Source organism: Agelaius phoeniceus, chromosome 4 (assembly GCF_051311805.1).
Source record: "Agelaius phoeniceus isolate bAgePho1 chromosome 4, bAgePho1.hap1, whole genome shotgun sequence".
Lineage (NCBI taxonomy): Eukaryota > Metazoa > Chordata > Aves > Passeriformes > Icteridae > Agelaius > Agelaius phoeniceus.
This window is the reverse complement of record NC_135268.1, coordinates 3,161,320-3,186,691: the sequence shown is the minus strand read 5'-3', so window position 1 is coordinate 3,186,691 and position 25,372 is coordinate 3,161,320. Positions and strand designations below refer to the sequence as shown.

General features: G+C 39.7%; 1 protein-coding gene across 2 annotated transcripts in view; it reads left to right on the top strand.

Annotated features, from left to right (window-relative positions):
* PRDM5 (PR/SET domain 5) overlaps positions 1-25,372 on the top strand; it is a 58,797-nt gene that overhangs the window by 12,367 nt on the left and 21,058 nt on the right. Inside the window, exons 4-13 of one of the 2 annotated variants that reach the window (XM_077176582.1) lie at positions 3,853-4,036; positions 4,772-4,946; positions 5,676-5,768; positions 6,047-6,168; positions 7,896-7,975; positions 11,274-11,358; positions 12,597-12,754; positions 17,629-17,722; positions 18,754-18,914; positions 20,367-20,460. In XM_077176582.1, coding sequence (XP_077032697.1) covers positions 3,853-4,036; positions 4,772-4,946; positions 5,676-5,768; positions 6,047-6,168; positions 7,896-7,975; positions 11,274-11,358; positions 12,597-12,754; positions 17,629-17,722; positions 18,754-18,914; positions 20,367-20,460 — 1,246 coding nt within the window. The remainder of the gene's footprint in view (positions 1-3,852; positions 4,037-4,771; positions 4,947-5,675; positions 5,769-6,046; positions 6,169-7,895; positions 7,976-11,273; positions 11,359-12,596; positions 12,755-17,628; positions 17,723-18,753; positions 18,915-20,366; positions 20,461-25,372) is intronic. The other variant, XM_054633761.2, reaches the window with a different exon arrangement.

The following is a 25,372-nucleotide window of genomic DNA, read 5'->3' as shown; positions in this document are numbered from 1 at the left end:
TTGCTCATTTTTGGCAGCGTTCTGTGACTTTACAGGATACAACAGAGACAGGGATACCTTTCCAGTGCCAGCTGTTGTTCTTTTGGAGATTATTAAAGAAATTAGCTCTCTACTTTTTTTTTAACAGCTCAGTTCCGCAGTAAATTAATTTCCACTCCCACATAAATAAGAATTACATGACTCTATGCATTTTTTTTCCCAAAATGTATGCTTTACAAAATGTTGTTTCAGGCCAACTTAAGGTATTTGCTGATGTAATCCAAACTGGAAAACAATCAGGAAAAGGAGAATTATTTATCAGCATTTCTTAAAATGACTGTTCTGCTTTTTCATAATGAGATGACTGTCTTCCTCTAGGATTAGCCCGTGTGTCCCTGACAAAATAATTATAGTTTATTTTGAGGCCAGACAAAAAATTTTGCTTTTTCTATGCCAAGAAAGCAGAAGTTTGTTTCTGATGAAATTTCTTGTCCTCCTTATGGCAGCAGACATGAAGGGCTCTCATACAGGAGGTGTGATTAGCGCCTCATCAGTGCACAGTCATTGTCAGCAAAGGCAAAGTAAGGCTCACAGGAGAGAGCAGTGGGAAGAATTCATGTTCATGATTATCTTTCCAGTAAATGACCTGAACTTCTGAATAGAAGTTTTAATGGAATATCCAGTGCATGCCAGTGGGTTTCTTTGTAAGGAAAATGATAGAAACGAATAAAAATTTGCTAAATTATCTCACAGGGTTTTTTAGGACTTTAAAGCCTATCCTAATACAGAGTATTCAGATGGTAAAATATTCTAGCCTTCATTGGGAGCTATTACTGAAAACTGGAGCATGGAGAAATGCCAGAATTGCTGTAGTAGTTTAGCCTTGTGTTCTGTTCAGTGTCACATTTGTGTCTCAGAGGTTTTCTGCCTTGCCATGCAATCTAACACCATAGGAATAGATCAGGAGAGAGAGCTGAGGCTTCTGGAGCTTGTGTGTGTGTGGTTCAGGTGCTGTATTTTAGATGAGGTATAATCTGAAATCTGGGCTGTGTGTGGGAGTGTGTGAAATCATCTCCATGCATTTCCTGCATTGCAGTTTCTGCCCTCAGACATTGCCAGTGTTGGTTTTACCTCTGCCAGAGCTGACATCCTGGAGCTGCAGGGGAGGGCTGGGAAAGGCAGTGTGCTTGTTGGGAGAGGTAGCCAGGGAGAACTGGCACAACAGGTAGGCTGAAGAGCTGGTTTGCTGCCAGGGAATCAGATACAGAGGGGAATCAGGTAACACTCTGAGGGCACAGAGGCCAAGTGGGTAAGGATTAGGAAGGCTGGGTTGGAGCCAGCTGTTGAGGTTCTGAAGGGTGGAAAAGCCCTACACTCCCTCAGGTAACACAAGGCTGTGCTGCTTCCTCCTCCTGTGTTCTAGACTTGCAGGAGTGATGAGTTAAGTGTTTTATGCTTTTGATTAAAGTGTGATGGGCTGTCGGTGGTCCTGTGTTCCCTCTTACAAAGCAGATATGAAGGTGTTTAACTGTATGGAAAAGCCAAGAGTCTGTATGGAAGACTCCTGTAGTGGATCAAAAAGGAGATGGCAAGGGTTGTTGGGACTGGAAAATTGTATTTGCTGAGCAGGTCTGTGTGGCTTATAGTGTAAAAGAGAACAGTGAAGTCCAAGGTGAGAAAAACATAATTGAATAATAAACCAGGAATAACAGGAAGGGAGGTTGTGATGCCACTGCGATGAGCAAGCGCTTGGAGTTTTCTCCCAAGGACAGTTGTGGTTTGCTGCAGCTGAGAGTTAGGAAAACAGCCAGCACATGGGCAGGTGGAATGGCTGCAGATGTGTTCTTAGAAACAGGGGGGTTATTCAAATAATGTAAAAGACTGTTTACTGTGTGTGCATGCATGTAGATTCATGTGATTCATACAGGTGCTGCTGGTGGGGAGAGAGATGTGAATTGTTTTGTGGTTTCTGGAGAGCTTCCATTGCTTTCACTCAAAATGCTGCCTTGAGGAGCTACTACAGCCAGTGGGTATATCTTGATTAATTACCTCTCTGAATACCTGGCTGTTAGCATTTGTTTGGATGGAAAAGCCAAACAAATTAACCTTGGAGGAGAAATGAGTTTAGATTGGGCTGACACCAAAGCTAATTTCTTTCTAATGCAAATGTAACCCAGAGCACTCCAACATTGACAGCTCCTAGTACTTGGGGCTTTATTTTTGCCTGGGATACATGACTTTTTCTTTTTTTCTTTTGATTTCCAAATTTTCAAAATCTTTAATTTTTTAATTCTTTCTGTTATTATTTTTGGTAATCCAATAATGGGGATGTGCTTCCCTTCATGAGGTTGTCTTGCTTTTCGAGTAAGGTTGTCCTAAAGAGTGATGTATTTGAGATTTACCCCAATGGTTTTGTCCTGTCTCTGTGGAGACTGAGTGTAGAAAGACCTCCTACTTTTCCTCATGTCAAGAGGATTTGTTTTGACTTTCGACAGTATTAAATTAAAGGTTTCTGCAACTTGACAGAGACATATGAAACCCAGCGACTTGTAGATGGGTACAGAGGTTAGGTTGGTGTGCTGATAGATATCTGGACTGCTGAATAGATCTTGAGGAAAAAAAAAAAAAGATAATTTTTTGTTTTCCAATGCTGCTGTTGTGATAAGGACAGAAAAGTGGTGCATCGTTGAAAATAGCAGCTCTATCCAGTCTACTGAATTAAGTAGGCTTCACTCCTGTGTGACAGTATCTTGTGTAAAATATAACAGACCTCCTGCAGCTCAGGGAATGCTACATCCCTGTTGACAGTTTAAATTAATCTTAGTGTATTACAAAAATTAAAAATCATTATCTTGTCCTTGCCCAAGGAAGCTTGTTACAAAATGTATGGCTAGGTGCAGGGCAGAGAAGCTTCAGTTAACTTTTCTGGGTGTTACTCAGATAAGATTTAAGATTTATGATAGAACTGGGAGTCTTCATTGCATAGAAATGAGTCTCCTTCAGTGCTTTGGGCAGTACCTAAAGCAGTTGGTTCAATATAGAAAGAAGAAAAGGCATCTCTGTCCCACAGAATATCAGTTTAGGGGACAGATGTACAGATTCCTCCCCACACCCCACAGTGCTAGCCTTGGTAACTAATTAGGTAGTGTCAAAGCCCAAAGTTGTTAGCTTATGTAGCTACTTGGAAGCTTGTCCAGGCACTATCAAGAAGCTTTTGGAGCTTTTTGTTTCGTGGTTTGTGCTGTTATGCAGAATGGGGCTGGATCCTTTGGCCTTTTGTGGATCCACACTGATTTAAACAAGCACAGGGTTTAAAGTACATTTTCCAGATGTGCCTGCTAATTTGGTAGTGAAGATAACTGACCAGGGTGAAAGCACGTTGGAGAAGGCTGGGAATCTTGAGGAGAGGGAGAAAGAGAAAATAACACTATGTAAACATGCTGCTGAAAGCTGTGATAGAATTCCTGCAGTCAGCAGGGAGAGAGATAAAGCTCTGTTGGTTATCTCAATTTTGCTGTTTTTCTAATCCTCAAATATTTCATTTTCAACCCTGAAGTTCTTGTCAAGTGGAGTGTGGCAGGAAAGTACTTTAGTGCCATCTCCACCTTGGTCTAAGCTACAGGGAATAGTGGAAAAGCCTCACAGGTGAGGCAGGGGAATATTCCCAAAACAGCAGAATACAAATGCACCCTATCCATGCAGCCACTCTGACAATGAAGTCTTTACCAAGGCTGTTGTAGGATTGTGCTTCCGGAGGAGCAGAGCCAACCCTTCCCTGGTTGAGGGATAATATTAGTTTAGGGTTTCTTACTTGTCCAGCTTTTTGTTTTTCTGACATAATTGTTTATTGCCTCTACTTCCTGTTTGCAACAGGAGGGGGAAAATATTTTCTATCTGGCTGTGGAAGATATTGAAACAGACACAGAACTTCTGATTGGCTACTTGGACAGTGACATGGAAGAAGAGGAGGAGGAGGAGGAAGAAGTGACTGTTATCCAGGAAGATGAAGACAGTGGCAGCAATAAAGAAGTTCAGCCAGCTGGTGAAAAAATTGCAGGTGAGCAATATGTAAAATATAGTGTAACTTGAGAGCTTGAAAGTGGTGATGAAGAAAGAGAACACTAACTGTACAGGACTGGGGAACTGAAAAGTCCCAGGGGTTGAATCTGAGTTCTTGCATTTTGTTTGTCTCTTTTTTTGGGGGTTGGGTTGAACTTCTTTGCCTTATAAGGAGCAGCAAGTCTTGTGAATTACTGAGTGAATGAGTGAGCCTGGATTTCTTAAATAGTAACCATTATTTTTTGAACTGAAGACAGAGTTTGTTTCACCTGACACACGGGCTTATGAATGCAGAGCTTTTGCTCTAAGAGGGATAATTTCTTTCTTACTTAGGTGGGAGAGAAATAAACCTTCCAATAGAGCTATTCAGCCAATCCTAAGGTGTGTAGGAAAAGGAAGGCGAGCTGAGCTGTCTGGGGAATTCTCAGCATCTTTGTCCAAGATGAAGATGAATTTATAAATGACTAACTGCATTGAGGTTCTGATTGAGTTGAATCACTAATTTGGGCCAACAGTCTAAGTCATGCCCAGCTTAACACTTTCCATCTATTTTCAGTAATGCTGATGGTAATCCACTTGAGATAGGCTGTCTGTAATCCTTTCAGAGACACTGTTTTTTGTGAGTTTCATGCCACCCTTTTGCCTACTCTATTTCTGGCAGAGAGTCTCTCTCAATGTAACCAAAAAACCCGGGACCTACTCCTTTACATTGGTGTTGCTTCCCTTCATGCAGATCCCCTCACCTGTAAACAGGACCACGCATGCCCAAACTGTGAATCCAGTTTTGCCAGCCAGGAGATCCTAGCGGAGCATCTGCAGACTTTGCACCAAAAACCCAGTGAGGAAAAGGAGTTTAAGTGCCGAAATTGTGGAAAGAAATTCCCTGTTAAGCAAGCTCTACAAAGACAGTGAGTACAATCAGCAGTGTTTTTCAGGGATCATTTAAATCAATTTCATTCAAGCTTTTGCTTCTCTTGACCTAATCACAAGCTAGGCTTTAATTTTTATGCATCTGTATTTATAACCTTACCCTCTGCTTTAATCTTTTAATGTCTTAATTTCTCATATTGGTTGTAGAATTCAATGGGAATTGGAAAAATATTGACAATTTTTTGTGTGTTAAAGTCATACACTGGAGACCAGACCAGAGCAACAGTTTGGTGCAGGATTACTGGTCTCCATCAGTGGAATATTTAGTAGTTTAGGAGTTGTGATTTTCAAGCTGTGGATGCTGGTACAGAATTAAAGTAAGATTTAAGGAAAATAAAAGGAAAACCAGCGCTTTAGGTTCACTTAATTAAATATTTACATGATGGAAAAACAAAAATGGAAACATGAAAGATGTGAGATTTAAGAACACGTCTTTGTTGTCCTTGAGAGTATAAATATGCAGGTTTGTCACTAGAGTCATATATCTTAGAATTATGCTTCTGCACAGAAACATAACTGGGTTTCTTTTGTTGTTTATATATGGATCTTCTTACGATTAGATAGATATATTACTTTTTATTATACATTTAATCACAGGTTGTAAACCTACTTTTTCTAAAGGTATATGCAGTTTGTAGTTACTGCAAGCCTGTGTAAGTTGTAGAATGTTGCCCTTACTTTGTTTTTTCCCTTTTTTTGTCTCTTAGTGTCCTTCAGTGCACAGAGAATATCAGCCCAGGAGACTCCTCAAGAAGTTTCCAGTGCTCTGTTTGCAATACTGCCTTCAGCTCGGAATCGAGGTTTTGTGTCCGAGTTACAGGACTGCTGTCATGTCCTTGCTGGCCTCCCTTTGCATGTTAGCTTTCCAAAAGCTTGGTAGTGTTTGGGAATCCTAACAGGGCAAGGACTCAAATGCTTTCATTCCTCTCTGCTGTAAGTAATGCATGAGGTGGCCTTGGAATTCTGCAGTGCAGCATGTGTTCAGCTCTGAGTACTTGCTACAGCTCTGGTTTCTGGAGAGACTGCCTGATCTGGGTTTTTTTTTTTTTTTTTCCCCTCTCTTTGTTATGCCATGTAGTTATGAGCAGCACAAGGAGGCATGCAGAGGAGATGCCAGGTTCATATGCAAGGCAGATAGCTGTGGGAAGAGGTTCAAGAGCAAGGATGCCCTGAAAAAACACAAAGAAAATGTTCACAGTGGTAAGAAAGAGTTTAATGTTCCTTCAGAAAAAATCCCCACTGACGTGTTCCTAGCCTTAAATTTGCAAATCAGAGTAAACATTGTCTTTGATTTCTTTTTTAATGGATTCATTTGTATCAAATAGAAAATTACAAAGTAAAAGAAGTAACTTAATTGCAAGAGTTAGTATTCCTCCTCCCGCCCCAGGAGAAATTACTGTAGGCCACATGAATCATTAGTCTCCTGCAGAAAATGTAACAGGGATCTTGAGAAGTTTAAACTAGGCAAAGAGCAGATGAAGCAAAATGTTTCAGGAGTGAGCAAAATCAACCACTGGCACAGGAAATGGTGAGTTCTTGATTTTTTTGGCCTTTTCAGGACACAATAAGTTGTCTTTTCTTTGCCTAATCAAACAATTAAGCTTGATGAGGGTTGCATAAAACTCTGTAGCATCTGTTTTGCAGGAAGCCAGACCAGACCATCCACTGGTCCTCTTAGGCCCTGGTGTTTTCATATCTGTTTGAGTGGTTTTCACTGAAATGTCACCCTCTTCTCATGGAAGGGCAAAACACTGCTCTCAGGTCCACAGCACAGATCCCAATTCTGGCATTCTGCACTCTGTGTGCCCCCTCTCCTTGTCAAAGGAACACCTTTATGTGTGAGGACAACAGAATTCCAGAGTGCACAGAGAACAGTCTTCAGCTGATGGTGACAGCACTGAGATGCTTTTAAAGGTTTTCAGTCTCTTTCTGCTGCCAAACTCTTGCAGTGTAGAGAAACCTTTCTGTAATATTCTTACAAAAATGATCCCCTTTTTTTGGTATCAGTAATAAATTTTTTCATCTATGAACACTGTTATATTTAGGCTTAGTTTTTGTCAGTTATGTAGTGGTATATGAATACCACATTGAAGGACTAAGTGTATTCCAGTGGTATGTGTCTATTTGTGTATATAAATGCTTGTCATAAGTTTTATAAGTTTTTACTTTTATAATGTTTCTGCTGTTCAGTGTAGTATGGATGTGTTTTACCTAAGCTAGGAACTATCTTGCATGAGTATCTTAAATTATAAACAAAGAATTAGGTTTATTTGTGGGGAACTAGAAAGAATCTCTCAAGGTAAGTAATAGATTAACTCAATTAAGTGGTCTGTGACTTTTTAAAGCAGCTGTGAAAAGGGAAGGAAAATGTCTGGTAGCTGACCTATAGCTTGTTTTGTAAGTTGCATTTTAGAGAAGATTTGAATTCATGATCTGATGCTAATGTGATTGCCCTGCTTCATTCAGCTAAAGACTATTAATGATATTTTATGTAGTAGGATGCTTAATGCTTTCTAAATAAACAAAAATGGGAAATGGTTTTGACTTGATTTTGAGGGTTTTTTTGTCCCTGCTGCACTAAGTCCTGTATTGATTTCTGGATGAAATGAACTGTTCAGTTGCCAAGTGAGCTGTTCTCAGTTGCGAACTATGCTCTTCATGTGGGATTGGTGGTGTATGATAACATCTATTTGAAAGGTTTTTTTCTTTATTGTTCTGGTTTTCTTAATTTACATTCCACCAGTGACTGGTTTGTTGGACACCCACAGAGAACTCCTGATGCAGAGTACTTTGAAGATGGGATACAAATGTAAAAATCTTATGTCAGTCAAATGACCTGTGAAATGTCATAGGCTCAGTGGAAATATTTAGGTTCTTTCTTAGCACTTCCTCTTGAAGATGTTGGTGGTATTTTGTTTCTGTTTCAGGAAATTCTAGGAAGAAGCTGATGTGTTCAGTGTGCAATAAGAAATGTTCCTCAGCAGCAAATCTCCAGGAGCATCGAAAGGTCAGTGAGATGAAGGCTGGCTCACAGCAGGCACTGACTTCCCTGAGATGTGAGGCTGTGCTGCTCATGTCACTTGAAAGCTGCTGTAATGCAAGCCTTTGGGTGATCTCTTTCATGCTTACAAAGCCAACCTGGTTTAGTGTGGGTATTTGCTTTTGTAGTCACACTTGCTCAAGCCAAATATCCCCCTACAGTTTTCATGTGTCTCTTCCCAAATGCTAATATGTTACTCCAGCATTAAGTCACAGTTGCCTGCTGTTCTTCAGCGTTCTTCAAGTGTGTTATGTAACCATGGCATACATACAGACCATAAAATAGGTTCATGAGCCTTCAGTTTTTCTACAAAATACAGTAATTTTCTTATTGCTTTTTGAAATACCACTTAGGGGAGTTACTTCTATTGTAGTTATGCAGTAGTAAAAAACCTTCTTCCTCAAACCCAAATTTGAATGTCTTTTTTTTTGTTTTATGCACATAATCTTTTATAACCAGAACAGGAGGGGTTAACAGTTAGAAAAGCATCTATTGGAAATAAGGGTGTTCATGTAGAAATACAGTTGGACCGTGAATATGAGATTCTGAATCCATTATACCCAGAGGAAGTCCCTGCAAGATTAATTTGATAAATCGCTAAAACCCAGGAGAATCTGTTTTTGCAAAAAGCTGCATTGTACTGTTTATCAGATTAACTGTAAGTCTTTAATAATACTCTGGTTATAACCTGAATCCATTGAGGATATAAATGATATCAATTAAAATATGTTGTTGCAAAGGAAATGGTGGGGCCCCTCCTTTTTAATTTGTTTTTCTCCTTGCTTGTGCTAGTATGCCCTGCACTTCTTGCCTAATAGGGCCATATTTTGTTATAGTGGTGTTCCCTGCCACGTGTATTACAAGTTTTACACATTGGCACAGGTCTTGCACAACAGGCCTTTAAAATGCAAAATGTTCTGGTTAGAGTGTCCATTTTATTAAATGTTTGTTCTCTTTAGATAGTTGTAATTCTGGGCAGACATTGTGACACCCAAGTTTCTCAAATATGATTGATGTTATCAGTTCAGCACTTACCTAAAGAATCAGCATGAAGATTTTGTGCATGAAACTTTCTTTGCTCTTCTTGATTGACTTTTCTTTTAAAACATCCAGAAAATGGCTATTCCACATTTACACACTTATATCAGAGAGTGGAGATTGCACATAGTAGTGCTCAGTTTGTTTGCTTGAATTAATTTCCATTTGTAGGAAGAGGGGCAGGATCGTCAGCATTGGCAAAAACATTTGTACAGACAGTAGGACCAGTATGAAAATAATAGGTAAAACCAGGAGAAAAAGACAGATTTTTTTTTCCTCCCACCCATTTCAATGTAAAGAAATAAAAGTGGAGAATAACAAGGTAAAATATAACAGAAAATAAGCCCAAACAACAGAAAAAGTCTGACAAAGACAGAGAAGGGAGGTGAAGTGGGTGGCTGTAGGGGATTGATGTTTACTTTCTCAAGACATGGTCATTTACATCTGTAGCTTTCATGTCAAATTTAAACTCATTTTTAGCTTCGTGTGTCTTGTGCACTGCCTGTGCCTTAATTGTCTAACTGTATTCTGATACTGAGTTCTGATGTCTGAGTAAAATGCGAAGTGCAATCCCTCAACAGTGATAATAATGAGGAGAAAAGTGAGGGGACTGTTAATCTTCACTGATGCAGATTCCTGCTAAAAGATTCCTTTCAATATAAGGATCTCATGTTTTGGATTTGAATTATTCACAGGAAGTCATATTTCAAAGTGAGCAGGTACGTGTGAGTAGCACAGGCTGCCAGGCCTCTCCACTGTAATGGAAAGGGGAGAAACATTCAAGCACATCTCAGAGTTGCTGGTTTCTTTTCCCAGTCAGAGGTGATAGTGCTGCACTTCCAGTGTTTGTAGGTGGGCTGGGGGAGTCTCTCTCTTTCTGGCTGTACAGCTGTGGACTGAGCTTCTTACTCTTAATGTAATGGGAAATGAACACACTCTTAATGTGTTCATGGTAAAGCAGCTCATTCTTCTTTTAAGAGAGAAGATTAAGGACACCTTGGAGCGTAGGGCAATCAGGCTTTTTTGGATTTGGAATTGCAGGTTTTGTGTGTTACGGTTAAGACTGGTGCTGGTGCCTTTCTGGATTTCTCAGCAGATTTCTTACATGGACCTGTACAGTTCCATTCAGCTGTAGTGCTGTCTGCCAAGGGACCAAACCAGGGTAGATCCTTACGTGCACAGAGTTTGTGGTGACTTGGAGTGGGGCTGCAGCTGAGCCCATCCCCAATGGGCTGCAGGTGTGAGCAGCATTGAAGGTAAGGAGTGCCCAGGGGCACTGACCAAGCACCAAAGGGAGCAGAGGGCACACAGGTGCAGGGCATCAACAGGAGGGGATCAAAGGCTGGGCTGGAAAATCAGTAAAGTGCTGATGCTTGAAGCCTTCTTGGGGTGTCAGTTGTAACTCCACCATCAAGATCCTACTTTGGTCAGAGTTTGAGAGTGTGTATGAAGAGCCCTTGAGTCTCTCAACTTGTTAAACTTTGTAGAGCTGGACTTGCTGCAAAATTGGCGTGAGTAGAGTCACACTTAAAAATCTTCTTTGCTTTCCAACCGCTGACCCCCTTTCTTTTACTTGCCAGTTCCAAGCATCTCTTTTGGGTTAATTTCTGACCTTTTTGTTTAACACTGAACAGTGTTTTATTCTACTGGGCAATTGTTATTTCTTATTTACCAGTCAGCTGCCTCCTGTTTTTCCAACATTTAGTCCTAAATGCTGTAATGGTCTGTGATGTTGAAAATACTGCATTTGTAGTTTGAGACAATGCTGCCCCTCCACTGTCTGGCCTCTGAAAGCTTTTAAGAGAAAGAGTCCTGCAAGAGTGTGATAGTACTTGTTTTTTGAAATTCTGACAGAAGCTATGAAGTGGTTTCTGTGTTATTTTTACATGTATCTTGACTAGAAGAAAATGTCCTGACAAGTTAGTCTGCTTGGTTCTTTAATGCTTTCCTAATAAGTTTTGGATGGATCTGGTAGATAGAAACACAGGTTATACAAACTTGCAGTATAGTTGTAATGATGCTTTTTGTTGGCAGTTAGGAATTTTTACTTTTTGGGAGATGATGTTTTTCAGCAAGAGACAAGCAAGGGTGAAATCACAGAATATTCTGGAGTATTAGTATATCCACTGGCTAAGAAGTAGCTCCATTCTGTTAGAGTATTTATATCTGTGTAAGAGGTATGGTCTTGTTTTAGACACACATTTAATTATCATAAAACATTTTGCAGGTCCATGAGATCTTTGAGTGTCAAGAATGCGACAAGAAATTCATTTCGGCGAACCAGCTGAAGCGCCACATGATAACTCATTCAGGTAATGTACAGAAATGCACAGAGCTCTGAAATATATGAATATCTATTTCATCTATGTGCAGTTTTACCTGGATTAGTTTCTTATGGAAGGCTTCATGAAATCTCTGCTATCTAAGTCAATCTCAGGTTCCAAGGAAACTGTCTAAGGCAGCCTTCCCAAGCCTTCCAAAATTCCAAGTGATGTGGTGTAGTCCTCTTCCTGCTGCTGCTTTGTCTCAAGCTGTTTTGTCCTGCTAGCTGGGCTAGATGAGGTCAGTGAGCTGGAGTGGGGCAAAAGGTTGCTACATGGCAGAGAGAGGAGGTGAAAAACCAGTGCCTGAGGTTTTCTGCTGAGGAGAAGAGGCTGGGAGCTGAGTGTGCTGTCAGTGATCTGTGCTACTCACTGTGTTTTCCTGTTTATCTGTGTATGTGTTAGTGGGCTCATAGCTTCTGGTCAGAGGAGAGCAGCTCATCCACCACAGACCACCCACAAAGGTTCCCTTGTGCCAGCAGGGAGTGTCCTATCTTTGGGTTTGGCAGTGTGGCACAAGGTGGCTCTGCCAGGATATCTGGCCACTGCGAATCCAGCATTTTCTGTGTCCCTCACCAGTGATTAGAAACATCAAGCAACACAATGGAAACCCAAACATTGTTCTGTCAAATGCATTAGCATTTAAACAAATGCAGATTTTTACAGCTGCACAGGCTTAGAGTTGAACTGTTTTCTTGGTATCAGTCCACAGCAAAATCTCATTTCTTGTAACATAATCTGTATCTCAGAGGCTCCTGGCTTTCTATTGACACTTTTGGATGAGCATTAGTGCAGTTAAGTTGCAGTCACCAGTTGAAGCATAAAGGCTTTTTGCGTAGGAACTTTTGGGTTTGGAAGCTAATATGTATATTGTTAATTAAGTTTTAAAACATTTAAACTGTCATGGCCTCTTTCACATTTGTAATCTGGAAACACAGTTTTCCTCTTTGAAGTCATTCTCTTTTGATTTAAGCTAATTAATCAGAGTTTAGTTTTAGCAACGAGTATTGCAAAGAATGTGCCAATTTCTTGAGATACACCGTGGCTCATCTTTTGTGAAGTGACTTAACTGTCTAACATAAAGGGCATTAGGTGTCTTTCTAATTGGTTTAATCTTAATTGGGTTGACTTAATTGCAGAAATCTCTCTGAGGAGATGACTGTCTCTGCCTTTCATCTTCTCCCCCTGTATAAACAGGAGATTAAATGTCCCCCACTCATTTTCTGCAGAAAAACGCCCCTACACCTGCGAGGTTTGCAATAAGTCCTTCAAACGACTTGATCAAGTGACTGCACACAAAATAATACACAGTGAAGATAAACCTTATAAATGCAAGCTTTGTGGAAAGGGATTTGCCCACAGAAATGTTTACAAGAATCACAAGAAGGTAAAGCACTCTGCTGTTGTTGTTTACAGGTCTGCCAGCCTCAGATTTGCAGATTTTTTTTTTCTTTTAAGTGGTTCATCGTTAAGCTCTGCCATGCTTATAAACATGGGATTAAAGTATTGGAGAATGTAGTTTTAGTGTTCTTTGTTATATCCAAAATTTCAAAAGGCTGAACCAATTCTAGTAAACAAAAAAGTTAAATAAGGAGAAGTAAAGCATAGTTGCTTGGTTAAAAGCATCAAATAAATCCCATTTTGACTTTTTTGTTTTGTTTTTAATTTTTTGCTTTGCTTTGGTTGTGGTTTTTTGTTCTTTTTTTTTTTTAAGTACTAGATTACCAAGTTAATGTCACTGATTTAAAGATGTCTTCAAATACTTTTTTTTTAATAGTGTAATTGAATAAAACTATGTGTAGTCCTCTTGCAGTCATTGTTGGACTTAGCAGCAGATGCTTTCAAACTACACTAAATTTGAACTTGGTGCAGTGTTCACATATTTAAACAACATCAGAAGAAATGTTACCTGAAAAATAGACTCACAAAGGGATGTTCTGCCTGTGTTGAAGCTCAAATCTGCTTGGCCTAATTTCTGTAATGCCTGTCATTAGTTTTAACCTGGGTTTGCCATTTCTCATGGCAAGGCTCTATCCAGGACTGCTGTTTCAGTATTACAAGACTGTAAAAAAGAAAAAAGAAAAACCCTGATATAGCCATACCTCCAAGCCTTTCGCAGTGTGGCTCATGTTATATTCCATCTGGGAATTTGGCACAGGATCTTTGCACCATCTCTTGCACTTGCAGCCATAAATCATGTAAGAGCAATAATAATAATGCCTCTCACAGGATGAAATGGTGATGACTGTCTAAAACAAGAAAGCATGCAGCAGGCTGCTGAAGGACAAGATTATCTCCCATTCATTATATTTTATGGTCTAGACTTTAAGGAAATTCAACAGAACCTTGCAGATTGGATATACTCTAAGAAAAATGCATAAAATATTACCTAGAAAGATAGGTCTATATTTTAAATGAATACTTTTTACATGCTTCCTGATGTTAGCTAGCCATTGATGACTGGCAGGGAGTTTGGGTTGAAAATGGACTTCAGGATTAAGTATGAAGGAGTAAACACTTTGACCCAATTCTGTGTTTAAAGCAGCAGTACCACCAGCATAAACAAGGATTAGAGGTTCCACTTAATGGGAAAAATATTAAAATTTAGACAGCTTTAGTGGGTACCAAATTTTGATGGAATTCCTTAAAGCATTTTGGAATGCTTGTTTCCTGGACCTGTTTGCACCTAATACTGGCTGTAAATCAACTCTGCTCTATATTAAGAGAAACTTGTTCCTGTGTTTGCATAAAGATTACCCAAACAGCTGTGACTGTTCACCCATCCACGTGTAGGTCTCTAAATCCACTTGCTGAGTGAGGAGGTGAACAGGAGAGGCAGGAGACTTACATGGATGGCCTGAGTTGCTTTTTTAGGCACACCTCTCTCCGCTGAGGAAACAACAGGAGGAGAGGGAGCAGGCAGCAGAGGAGAGTCTGGGTGTATGTGTACAAAAGCCAGTTGTACCATACAACTCCAAGATGTGGTGGTTTGGAAGGCTGAAATAGTTTAGAGTGCCATGATTTTGGGAAGGCTGTGCCTAGAGAAAGAGACAGTGGTTCTCTTGCTTGTTCACAGGAATGCTGATCCAGGAACAGTGTAAATGTAAAACTTTCTTGTATATTACACGTCTATGTATTTCTTCAGCTTATGTTTATAATGATTTTTAGATGTGTGTTTCCTGTAAGTTGTCTTGCTAGGTTTGTTTTCTTTTGGAGGAGGAGAATTGAATTCTAAATAATTTCAGGGTCCTTTTCTGAGTTTCAGGATTAAGTTACTGGGCTAGTAGCAGGGAGCATAGATACCTGTAGTAGGAATGATGGGTATAGGAGTTAAAACCACTTAAATCAACAGCATTTAATAGAAAACATACCTTTAAATTTGATAGCAACTTGCTTAAAAAACCTTTGGATTTTGCAGCTGGCTTGCATCCTTTTTATATATAAGAGAGTCCAGATACATTTTGTGCCTTGGAATTCTTGATTTGTGTTTTAGATGGAAACTTGTTGCTTTTGTTTCTGTAATTCCTGTGTGTGAGTGTGTGTGTGGGGGGGGGGGTTAACTTGATTTCATGTTGGAAGTCTCAGAATAAAAATGGCTCCCACAACATGTGTTTTTAAACGTCTTTCAGATGTGGATGTCTGTTGGGTCATTTCAAAAGTGCAGAAGGAGATTAGTTCCTCTCATTTCAGAGGATTTCACTGGGAGATGCAGTGGAGTTGCCAGGAGCCTGTCTGCTCTGTTCAGTGGAGCACTGGGATGGGAGCCTGAACTTAGCACTTGTTATGCTCTTAGAGCTGCACATGTGAGGCAGGAACTGTGGTAGCTCTGTGATCTGCTGCTCCTGCAAGCAGGTGCTGCACTGCTCTGCAGAGGTGCATGTGCAAGCTGGCTTTGCCACTTCCTTGGAGGTGTCCAGGCTGGGAAGTGTCCTGGGGTATGGAACCAGCTCAGATGTCCTCTGTGAAAGCTCAGGCTGTGACTTAAATGATGTGACTTAAATACAGTTCCATTTCTGTGACAAGGCAAGAGAGCAGTATCTGAAATGAGGAGGCAGAAAGGGATTGTGCTGCAGATGAAAGTGGTCACCTTTGATGCAGGTTAGACTGGATGAGGGTGCATGTTCTGAGCCATGTAATGCAGATTACCTCCATACAGAAGGTGGTTTTGCTCCATCTGTTCCTTTGTTGCCGTGTACAGAGGATGAGTTCAGAGAACAAAATATGAGGACATGACAGTCGGCAGAAATAGGTCATCAGACGCAGGATTTTAAAGGGTTTATGGCTAATCCAGGGTTGTTTGGTCCTGGGGAGCATAATGATTTGAAGCAACTGTATTCCATCAGTTGATCTGTTGGGAATAAGTAGCCTTGGGCTGGGCTTAAGCCTCCACAGATGCTGTGGTAGGAAAGGCTGCCATGAAATGCTGCATGAGAGCCCATCCTCAGTTACTGGGATGATCTGTGTACCCTTGCATGTGGGTACGCCTAGTTAGGTGATTTTCTTTGTAGGGAAGTTAAGACGTGCAGATCAATCCGTGTATTTTGATCAAAAGGTGAGGAGAGTATAAAGGAGATGCTAAGGAGGAGTTCTGAGGAGCCCAGTGATTTGTACAGAACTGTCACTCACGTGGTGAGTGTTCCAGAGCAGGGCATTTTTTAAAAAGCAGCATGATGTTTGCGCTCGTGAAAGGTGCCAGATTGACAGCTCTGGAGACTGAACCCTTCTATTTATCCACAGAACAGGTACAGCACAGGCAGCAGCACTGCGAGCTTCCCCACAGTGTCTCGTCCATGTGTCCCAAGCCTGTTCTGGAGGAACCCCCTGTTGAGGTGAGAAGGCAGTTCAGTCTCTTCATGTCCTGTCAATCCTTGGCCTCACTGCCAGGGGGGCTGAGCAGGGTGCCAGCTAATGCCAACCTGCTGGAGAGTCTGGGCTGGAACATGAGATATATTCCACACCTGTGATGGTCTTCCAGCAGCCTTTTTGCTTTCAATGACTTAGGCTGAGGTCAAGGAATTGATTTTGAGCCCAAGGCCTCTCTGTACCATTGCAGGACGTTCAGGTTTTGGTGCTGTGTGTGAGAGGACATTGGTGTTAAAATCAAACTGGGTTCAAGGCCATCAGCCGGCCTCTCAAGAATTTTGCTGTCTCCCCAGAGCCCCCCTTTTTTCCCCCCAGCTGAAGGGGTAGAATAACAGTTGCATGGATTCTGGATAGCAGAAATGGATTATATAAATATGTACTATGCTAATATTTGCCCTTAGTCTACCAGATTAACTCATTTACCTAATTTCCTGCATATTATAAAACACTTACTGTCCATCCCCTTTTCCTCTGGGCACTCCAGCTTGTAATAAGGTTCTTGTGAGCTAATAAAGTATTTGGACGCTGATGCTTTAAAAACCTGCTTTCCTTTGCAAAAAATAGTAGGAAATTGGGTAGATAGTAAATTAATCAGTACAACTTATTATCTACAGCGGGACAGCTGTTAAAAACACTAGGAAACAGGGAAAGTGCTTTGGAATTTATAAAAGTAAAATAAAGCTGGATGTTTCCCAAGATTTTCTTTTCTTCAGAAAAGAAGTTTCCTTCATCAATTCTGCAGTCTAGGAGATTCATCCAAGCTTAGCCTTTCATTTTATTCATAGCTTTGAGGCTGTTTTTCAGCTACAATGACTTTTTCTACAGCCAACAAAAATCTCGGTACTGTTGCTTCCATGGCTTTGGTTTTTTTTCTGGTGTTTTTTGTTGTTTGCTATTTTTTTTAAATAAAAGAAGCTGTATCTATATATAAGAGTAGTGTCACGATTTGAGGAATTTTCTTTGCCAAATTTTAGGTGTCATCTTGAAAATCGGATTGGTTTTCCCTTAAAACTGTAATGAAAAGAAAGAGGTTTGTGTGCGGACAACTTCAAAGGATTTATTGATATTAATAAGTATTCCAGGCCAGTGTTAGTGCAGCTGAAGCAATGCAGCTGAGCTTCTAGTTTTTTCCTCTGGTTATTCTGTGTTTTTGTTTCTGTTTATGTGCACACCTCATGTGACACTTGTGAGGACCCGAATGGCGCAGTTACTGAGTAACTGCTGTGCTGGCTTTCAGGATCCTGAATGAAGGCAGAATGATTATTTTACTTCTTCATCCCCTGGTGCTTCCAATTGTGATATCCCCTCCTGAGTCCCATCTAGAAAATGAACTGCAGTTACTGCAATGATGGATTACTGTGAGCCTTTCCTCTGACACACGTTGTCTTTCATCCACAGACCCATTCTGAAGAGAGACCGTTCCAGTGTGAGGAATGCAAAGCCTTGTTCCGAACCCCCTTCTCTCTACAAAGACATCTGTTAATCCATAACAGTAAGGGCAAAGTCAGAGGAAAAACAGCTTTCTCCATTCTCATATGTGACTGACAAAAACAAACATGTGGCACGTTGCTGCAATATACAACTTGCTGTGTTAAATTGGTGCTAGGACTCCACTCTGTATCCAGGGAGTTAAAAAATTCAGAGCCAAATTCATATCTTGCCTTCAGATGCACTTAAATGCAAATCCAAATATGCTGTAGAAAATCCAGCAATGTTTTGAGGTCTGATGGCAAGAAATTTATTTCTGCATTAAGTGTGATAGTGTTACCTCCATTTTAAGAAAGGACAAATGGAAACAGAGATAAGTTGGTGACTTGCTCAGCTTTTGTAGGAAATCCGGTTTAGAGCTTGACGCTGAGATTGTCTCTCCTGTGCCAGCCCAGGCTCATGTTTGCTGCCTCTGGCACAGAACTGGAGCAGCTCAGAGAAATACTGTGGCCATTTTTGCTCATGAGTAACTTTTCTTGGCATTCTGTCCTTTTTTTTTAGTTGACTGGGTTATGATGTATTTTTGGTGGAATTTTCTCCATCTTTAATACTTGCAGACTATCATTCAAACCTTGGAAAATCAACAGTTTAGATTTTAGAAAGTGTTCATGATCTAAAATCCTTGTAGCTTGGAAGACAGTACTTTGTTTGGGGGAATATTCACACTGGCATAACTGAGAAAACCACACATCTTTCCTTTTTTAATCCTGCATAACAGTGTTTCTGTTAGATGAATTATTGGATTGGCATGTTCAGTTTGTTCTTTTATGATCATCTTTCAAAGCTTCTGCAAGTTTTTAAAGTGTTGGTTGTCATAAATGTTTTTCCCAATGTTAAATGTTAAAAATGGTGAAGGAAAATATTAAAAACCTGTTCAGTAATGTGCATTCTAATGAGCAAGCATTTCCAGAATATCCAAAATATTCACGGTGTGTAGAATTGTAGTCTTTCCTGAAGGCTTCTCTACAAACATGTGCTGTGACTTTTTTTTTAAGAGGATGGTATTTGAGGAAGATCTGTTTTTCTCTTTGTTAGGTGAGAGGACCTTCAAGTGTGATCATTGTGATGCCACTTTCAAAAGAAAGGACACATTAAATGTTCATATTCAAGTTGTACATGATGGACATAAGAAATACAAGTGTGACCTGTGTGACAAAGCTTTTGTGACACCCTCAGTCCTGAAGAGCCATAAGAAAGTGAGTAGAATCAACTGATCCTTTCTTGTGTGTTCTTAAGGTTGTTATTCAGTGTAGAACCCCTAGAGCTGCTTCTGCCTTTCTGGCTTTTCAGTAGATTGTCTTTGCCCTAAAATGCTGATTCAGGTTATTGGTGCCCAGCTGAATCTACAGCTGGTGCTCGTGTATAAATTCAGTGTAGGTGCTCCAGCATCATGTGTGTGGCAGGATGGGCTTGGCTGCACTGCTCATTTCCACCAAAATCTGACATGGAATTGGGGTAAGCTTCAGGAGGAGGCTTGCTCACTAGTTTGGCCTGAGGTAAGATTGATGTTATGGGGAAGAAATGCAAAGAAAATAATTGAATCAAGAAAAATCAGCTGAGAAAAGTTAGTTAAGGTGTTGCTACCTAATTCAGATTGTGAGAATTGGTTTAACAAGGTCATGCATGTATTGCTTGCCATATAGGATGTGCTTTTTTACATTTGTGTAAAATCAGAATTGCTTTTGCTTTGTGCTCCTGTCAGACCAGGACTGGCTGCGTTTGTGAGCCTTGTAGTTGTACTGTATTGCTCCCAGAAATCCTTTTGGTATTTAGGTGTTTGGAATGAATTAGTAGCTGTCTGTCTGGTATATCCCAATGTTGCTGGAAGAGATACAAATGTATGTATATAATAACTGTATCCTAATCAAGAGGAGTTTAGCATTCATATCTTTAATGTCAGGGAATGAAAACAGTGCAAGCCCATCCAGTATTGAAATGAGCTCTCATTTACTCTTGCTTCAGCTGCAGCATAAAATGTACTATGTGAGAAAGGTTTTCTATGATGTAATGAAGAATTTTATGTCATTATGGCGTCTTTTCATCAACATAAGGATTAATTTCCCCATCTGAAGAGGGTCATGTGCTAGCTGGAAACCAAAATAGTCAGCTGCTCATATAATTGAATGTGTTATCTTTGCTATCTCATTTAAATTAACACTTCTAAATGAAGTCATCAGAAATTCTCTACTAAAAGAACAGGCACAGTTATAAGGAAAATTAATTTCAATAGACAGATAAATCTTCAGTTCAGAGTTGTGTGTTGAAAGTACATTGTGAAAAATGATGGTGACCTTGTGTGTAATTGATTTCAGGGCGATCTTGCCATTGACCACACAGGTTCAGTGGGAGAGTTTGTAATGTTGTTTTTCTATTTTGAAATAATTCTTCTTATATCAGTGAGGCCCTCCAGCCTTAAAAGCTTGATTTCAAAAGACAAACTCAGTGATTTAATGCTGGTGATAGTTACAATGTTCTTGTTGTGATGAATTCTTTAAAACCTAGAGCTAATTAGAATCTTTGCCTGGTGTGATGGTAAAACATATATAATAGAGGTAACAGCAGTCAGTGTCAATACAATTAAATATTCCATATTTCACTGTTTTATTTAATGCTGAACAGTCATTCTTGTCTTTTTCCTCCCCATGTAGACTCACACAGGAGAAAAAGAGAAGATTTGCCCGTATTGTGGACAGAAGTTTGCAAGCAATGGAACACTGAGAGTTCACATTCGAAGCCATACAGGTATTTATTATGATGAACAGAGAAGATTTTCTAAATCTGTAACAAGATAGCTCTATGTCCACAATTTTTCTATCTACAAACAGGCAAATTTACACGTAGGCTTAACACAGCATCTTTGTCAATCTTTGTCAAACATTTTACCTGCTTAATATGTAAAAACTGTTGTCAGGTTTCATTTTGCAAGTTTACACTTTCATTCAGATAAGTGGCATCAGGTGGCTGAAAGAGGTTTCTTTGTGATAATTTGTTTACAACATAAAATGGTGTAGATTTACCTTTGGCATGACATTTTCTTACCTCTGCATAACCAAGTTTGGCTTGCAGGGAGATGGCAGTAATTTTTGTGTGCTGCTTGCTGATGTTACCCATCAGTTTGCATGGAGCAGAAAGCCCCAGTTTTTCAAGCTCATTGTGTAGATTGCTCTTGGGAGAATGCTCTGGATCTGTCCAAGTAAAAATGCTTTTCACATGTGTGCTGCTACCATTTAGATTTCAGCTCTCTCAGGCAGACTTTCCAAAATTTAGGAATTGGACTAATGTGAGTGTAGGGGGATACAATATAAGAAAATAAAGGTAGTATAGAAGGTAATTTTACCACTTAAGAAGTTGCAGCTGAGCTAATTACTAAAGATTAGGAGCAGGCCTGACTTTACCAGGCCACAGCTGTAGCCAATAATAAGCAGAGTGTTATAAAAGAGTGGATTGGTTGGTTGAGGGGATCTGGAGTCAGTTGGCTGCTGTGAGAAGAAGGAAGAGTCAGTGCTTAGAGGAGATGCCTACAAGAAACATCAAGGAGGTACCAAACTCTAGCAATATGGAACCCTTGCAATGTAATGACAACAGTGAGTTTTGTGAAACCACACACCAGGGACCTCTAACCCTGAGTATAGAGCCCTGCAAAATCTGTAACCTGTGTTATAGGAGGCTGTGACATTTTGAACTTAGTTCAAGCAGAAAGGCATGGAAGATTTCTAGTACCTTTGTAAATTAGGTGCAGGGGGAGAAACTGCCTTGCCAGGAGATGATACAGGTTGGAATTAGAGCAATATGGAATGTGGAAACAATTTATGAATGAATAATGGTGCTGGTGGGAAACTTTCAAGGCCTCTTTTTTTTTTTACCTGAGAAGCTAGAAGCAGTCATTGTACAGTTACTACTACAGGAAAAATGCTGTGCTAAATTCATTTATAATGACATTAGAGACAAACTCTGATTTGTTCCTCTTCCAGTCTTGCTGCTAGTCCAGTGTCAGTTACAGTTTTGGAGGTTGCTCCTAAGTTATGACTGTAGGTTTATAAAGAATATTTTTATTACATCGCAAAATTCCTAATGTAGGGTTGAGTGAGAAAATGCTGTAGTTGGATTCTTGTTGCAAATCTGGAGAGATGGTTTTGTTTGGTGCTGTACCTGAAGGCTTCAGCCATGTTGTTCTTGGTCATAACACAAGGACACTGATCACGAGAGGAAATTGTTGTCCAGTGCTCAGTGAGCCTGAGGGAACATGGCTTTCTGAGGAATACCTTGCATCACTCCCAAAGAACGTAAGGGGACCTACTGAAGGAAATCCAGGTCATCTGCAAGCAGGGCAAAAAAAAGTTGAGCACTCTTAAGTTCCCTACACTGTGAAAGTTCTTGATAACTTTTCAGGGAATTTCTGAGCAGTAAGAAATCTTCCGTTCATCGAATAGAGGAGCCATGAACTTAATTTATTCAGAGATGAGTGTTTGGTTTCTAAATGTTGCAGTGATTGGTATTGGTGTCTGTTAAATTCTTTGCATTTGAATTGATAATTTGAAAACCATGCCATCCTTTTTCTCTTGGGTCAGACTTGAAAGTATCACTTTTCATTCTAAGCAGCCACTGTCTGTTTTCAGGAGATGATTCATCCTTCTGAATAAGCCTTGAGCTTTTGGTGCAACTAAGCAGTCCACCATAAATGTAAACATTGCTGAGACCTTTTGTCTTAGTGGTTACAGGTGATGAGGTTTGAGGCCTGTGTCCAGACATTTGTATTATCCCATTATCTTTCTGTGCTCAGCTAGACTTTGTTTAATTGTCTACTTTGTGTGAGAGGTTTTGTTCTGTGTTTACAAAACAAATTCAGGTAGAGGCTATTTTAAGGAGCGTTGTACATCACTTTTTCTCCTCCTTATGTCTATGAAGTTACTCTTTACAAAAGCTGAGGTTCTAGGGTACCTCTCTGGTTCTGCTTTGGAATGGTATTTTTTTATATGCTTAATAATCCATATACAGAAAGAGAAGCTCAGTGGGGTTTTGTCTTTTATTTAATATGCATCATGTGCTCTTAAATGTTGTTCCACACAGACATGCACGCTTCCTGGATAAGCAATTTTCTTCCCTCTTCTGTGTTAGAGTAAGACTCTGTAAATGAGCCCAAACAGCACTTGCCTTTTGCAGCAACTGAGCTGGTTTGGGGTGAGTGAACATGTCTGCATGTGCATGTACAGAGGGAAGGGGGTGATCTTTGCCTCTGAACCTGGAGTGTTGCTCTGTAATTCATCATCTGAGTTTCAGCCTTGGCATGACACAGACAGCGCTCTGCAGGTCAGCTGAAACACTAGAGCACATTCTCCCTCTCCTGTATCCTGTTGGTTTATGACTTCTTAGGGTCACAGGGAGCTGGGGTTAATTCAGCAAAAGAATCCTTTGACTGTGATATAAATTCCTTGGCTTGTTCATAAATTGTAAAAGAAATCTTATGGTCTGCTCTGTGGGCTGGAAACCTGAGGGCTGGGAGGTTAATTGCTTCCCTGAAGTTTTAAGCAACTTCCAGTGTTAGCAGTTTCTGGCTGCAGTTTGTGCAGCTTCTCAGTTGCCTTGTGCATATCTGTTTAAAGGTGTTAATTGCTGTGGGGTGTGTGTGTGGATTTGTGTGTGCCTGTGTGATTTGGGTATAAAAACACACACATTTTATCTGTCTGCTGTTTATACTGTTGCCTTCCTAATTAGTTGTGTCCTAATCCCTTCCATCCTTGGGGTGTAGCACATCACGCTGTGCAGCAGTGAAAGTTGTTCTGAAGTGGTTTATATTTGCAGGTAAATTTCTTTTAGAGCTAGGAGAATTAAGAGACTTAACTGTAATTCTGTCCTTTCTTTCCCTACTGATACTTAAAGACTGATGAGGAACAACTAATGGCCATAAATGTCTTCCAGAAAATGATGTGTAAATATAGGTTAAAATATAACCTTATTTTGGTTTTACCATCACAGTTAGTCCAACTCCTGATACTAAGCCAGTAAGATAACTTAATCTGTCCTAAATGTTCTCTGAAAAGATGAGTTTTTCAGTTCTATTTCATTTGAAAGCCATGACTTAGTGTGTCTTTCTTACATGTTACATGCTCTGCTAGGTGCAAAAAGCAGGTTGGTTTTTTAAGCATGACTTGAGAAGGTTCTTTGAAAATTGACTTCCATGTGCATGAGTAAAAGATAATACTGAGAGATTACATTAAAACAGCAAAAAGCATTTGGACCACAGACTTCTTTATCCTTTGTGCTAACACAATATTTTTCAATTTATGTAAGAGATTGTTTTATAAGCTTTCAAAGATATATAACTTGAGATGCTGATTGCCTTCTTGAAATGTCTCCTGCACTGAGAGCCTGATGTTATGCACCTGATTTTGCCCTTGTAGTCCCATTTCTACAACTTAACTAAGCTTTTGAGTGTATTTACAATCCTACCTAGTCCCAACTACATAAATGTCTAAGTTCAAATGTTGCACTTCTAAGACAAAATTCCTGGGCAAGTAAAATATTAGTAGTGGAGTCGTAATAATAAAGATCTTTGGTTTTTAACAGTAGTTCAGTCATCTCTGAACACAGAAGACTTCAAAGTAGTTGCAGGAAGTAATGAATTCAAGTACAGGATGAATTTTATTTATTATGGTGTAACATATATCACCAAAGGTTTAGTAGCTAAACAAGCAACTGTTTGTTCATGTACATAATAATGTACAGCCAGGATCCTCATTCCTGCAGATCTTCTGCTAAATTACCTTACAAGTAATTTATATTTTCTAACATGGGAAAAAAGATAAAAGGCAAGCTTGAAGGAACTTCCTCTCATATGCCAATGAAGTATGTGAAAGAATGTATCTGTATCTAGTCAGTGGACAGCTTGCAAATGTCTACAGATAGGTTCTTTCTGTTAATAACTTATAAATGATCCCTCTTTTATCTACCCAGTTTAAAAAGGAACTTGCAGAAGGCCTCAGAGGTAAGGTTCTGCATTTCTAAACCTTTCAGTTTATACATCATTGTCTTCTTCATCTCCAGACAACAGCTAAATCTTTAAAAATACCTGTAAAGTTTCATGCAGCTGTCAGCTTCTTGTTGTCTGTACCCATGAAAGAGGAAATGTTCTTTGGAGGGGTAGATGATTTGAATGAAACCTCTTTAGATCAAATGAGTTACTGATGGATTAATACTGTTCTTTAAAAGACTTAGTTGACCATTGGGTTCACTGAAGTAATAGATGTTACATTTTCCGTTCATGGAGAAATCAGATTGTTTCATTCCACTGATAGCTGCAAAGAATGGAACTGGTTTGTTCTTTAAAGTTGTGTCTGGTTTTTATTTCTTACTTAAGGTTACTTAAAAGCTTGATACCAGTGTTGAACTGATGAGAGGCTGTAAGTAAGTAATAATGGTAGTTCATGCTTTACTGCATGATTTCAGATAGTCTTTTTATTTTGTAGGGATTTTTAGTAGTCTTTATGATTCATTTAGCCTATTCATTGGCAAATAGCCAAAATCTCAATTATATCATGATAATTTTGGTGGACCACATAGGGCAAACATTTTACTGGTCTTAACTAGAAATAATCTGAATTCTTTGAGTAAACCCTAAACTTTGCAGAAGACAAACCACCTCAGCTGTGAAAATACT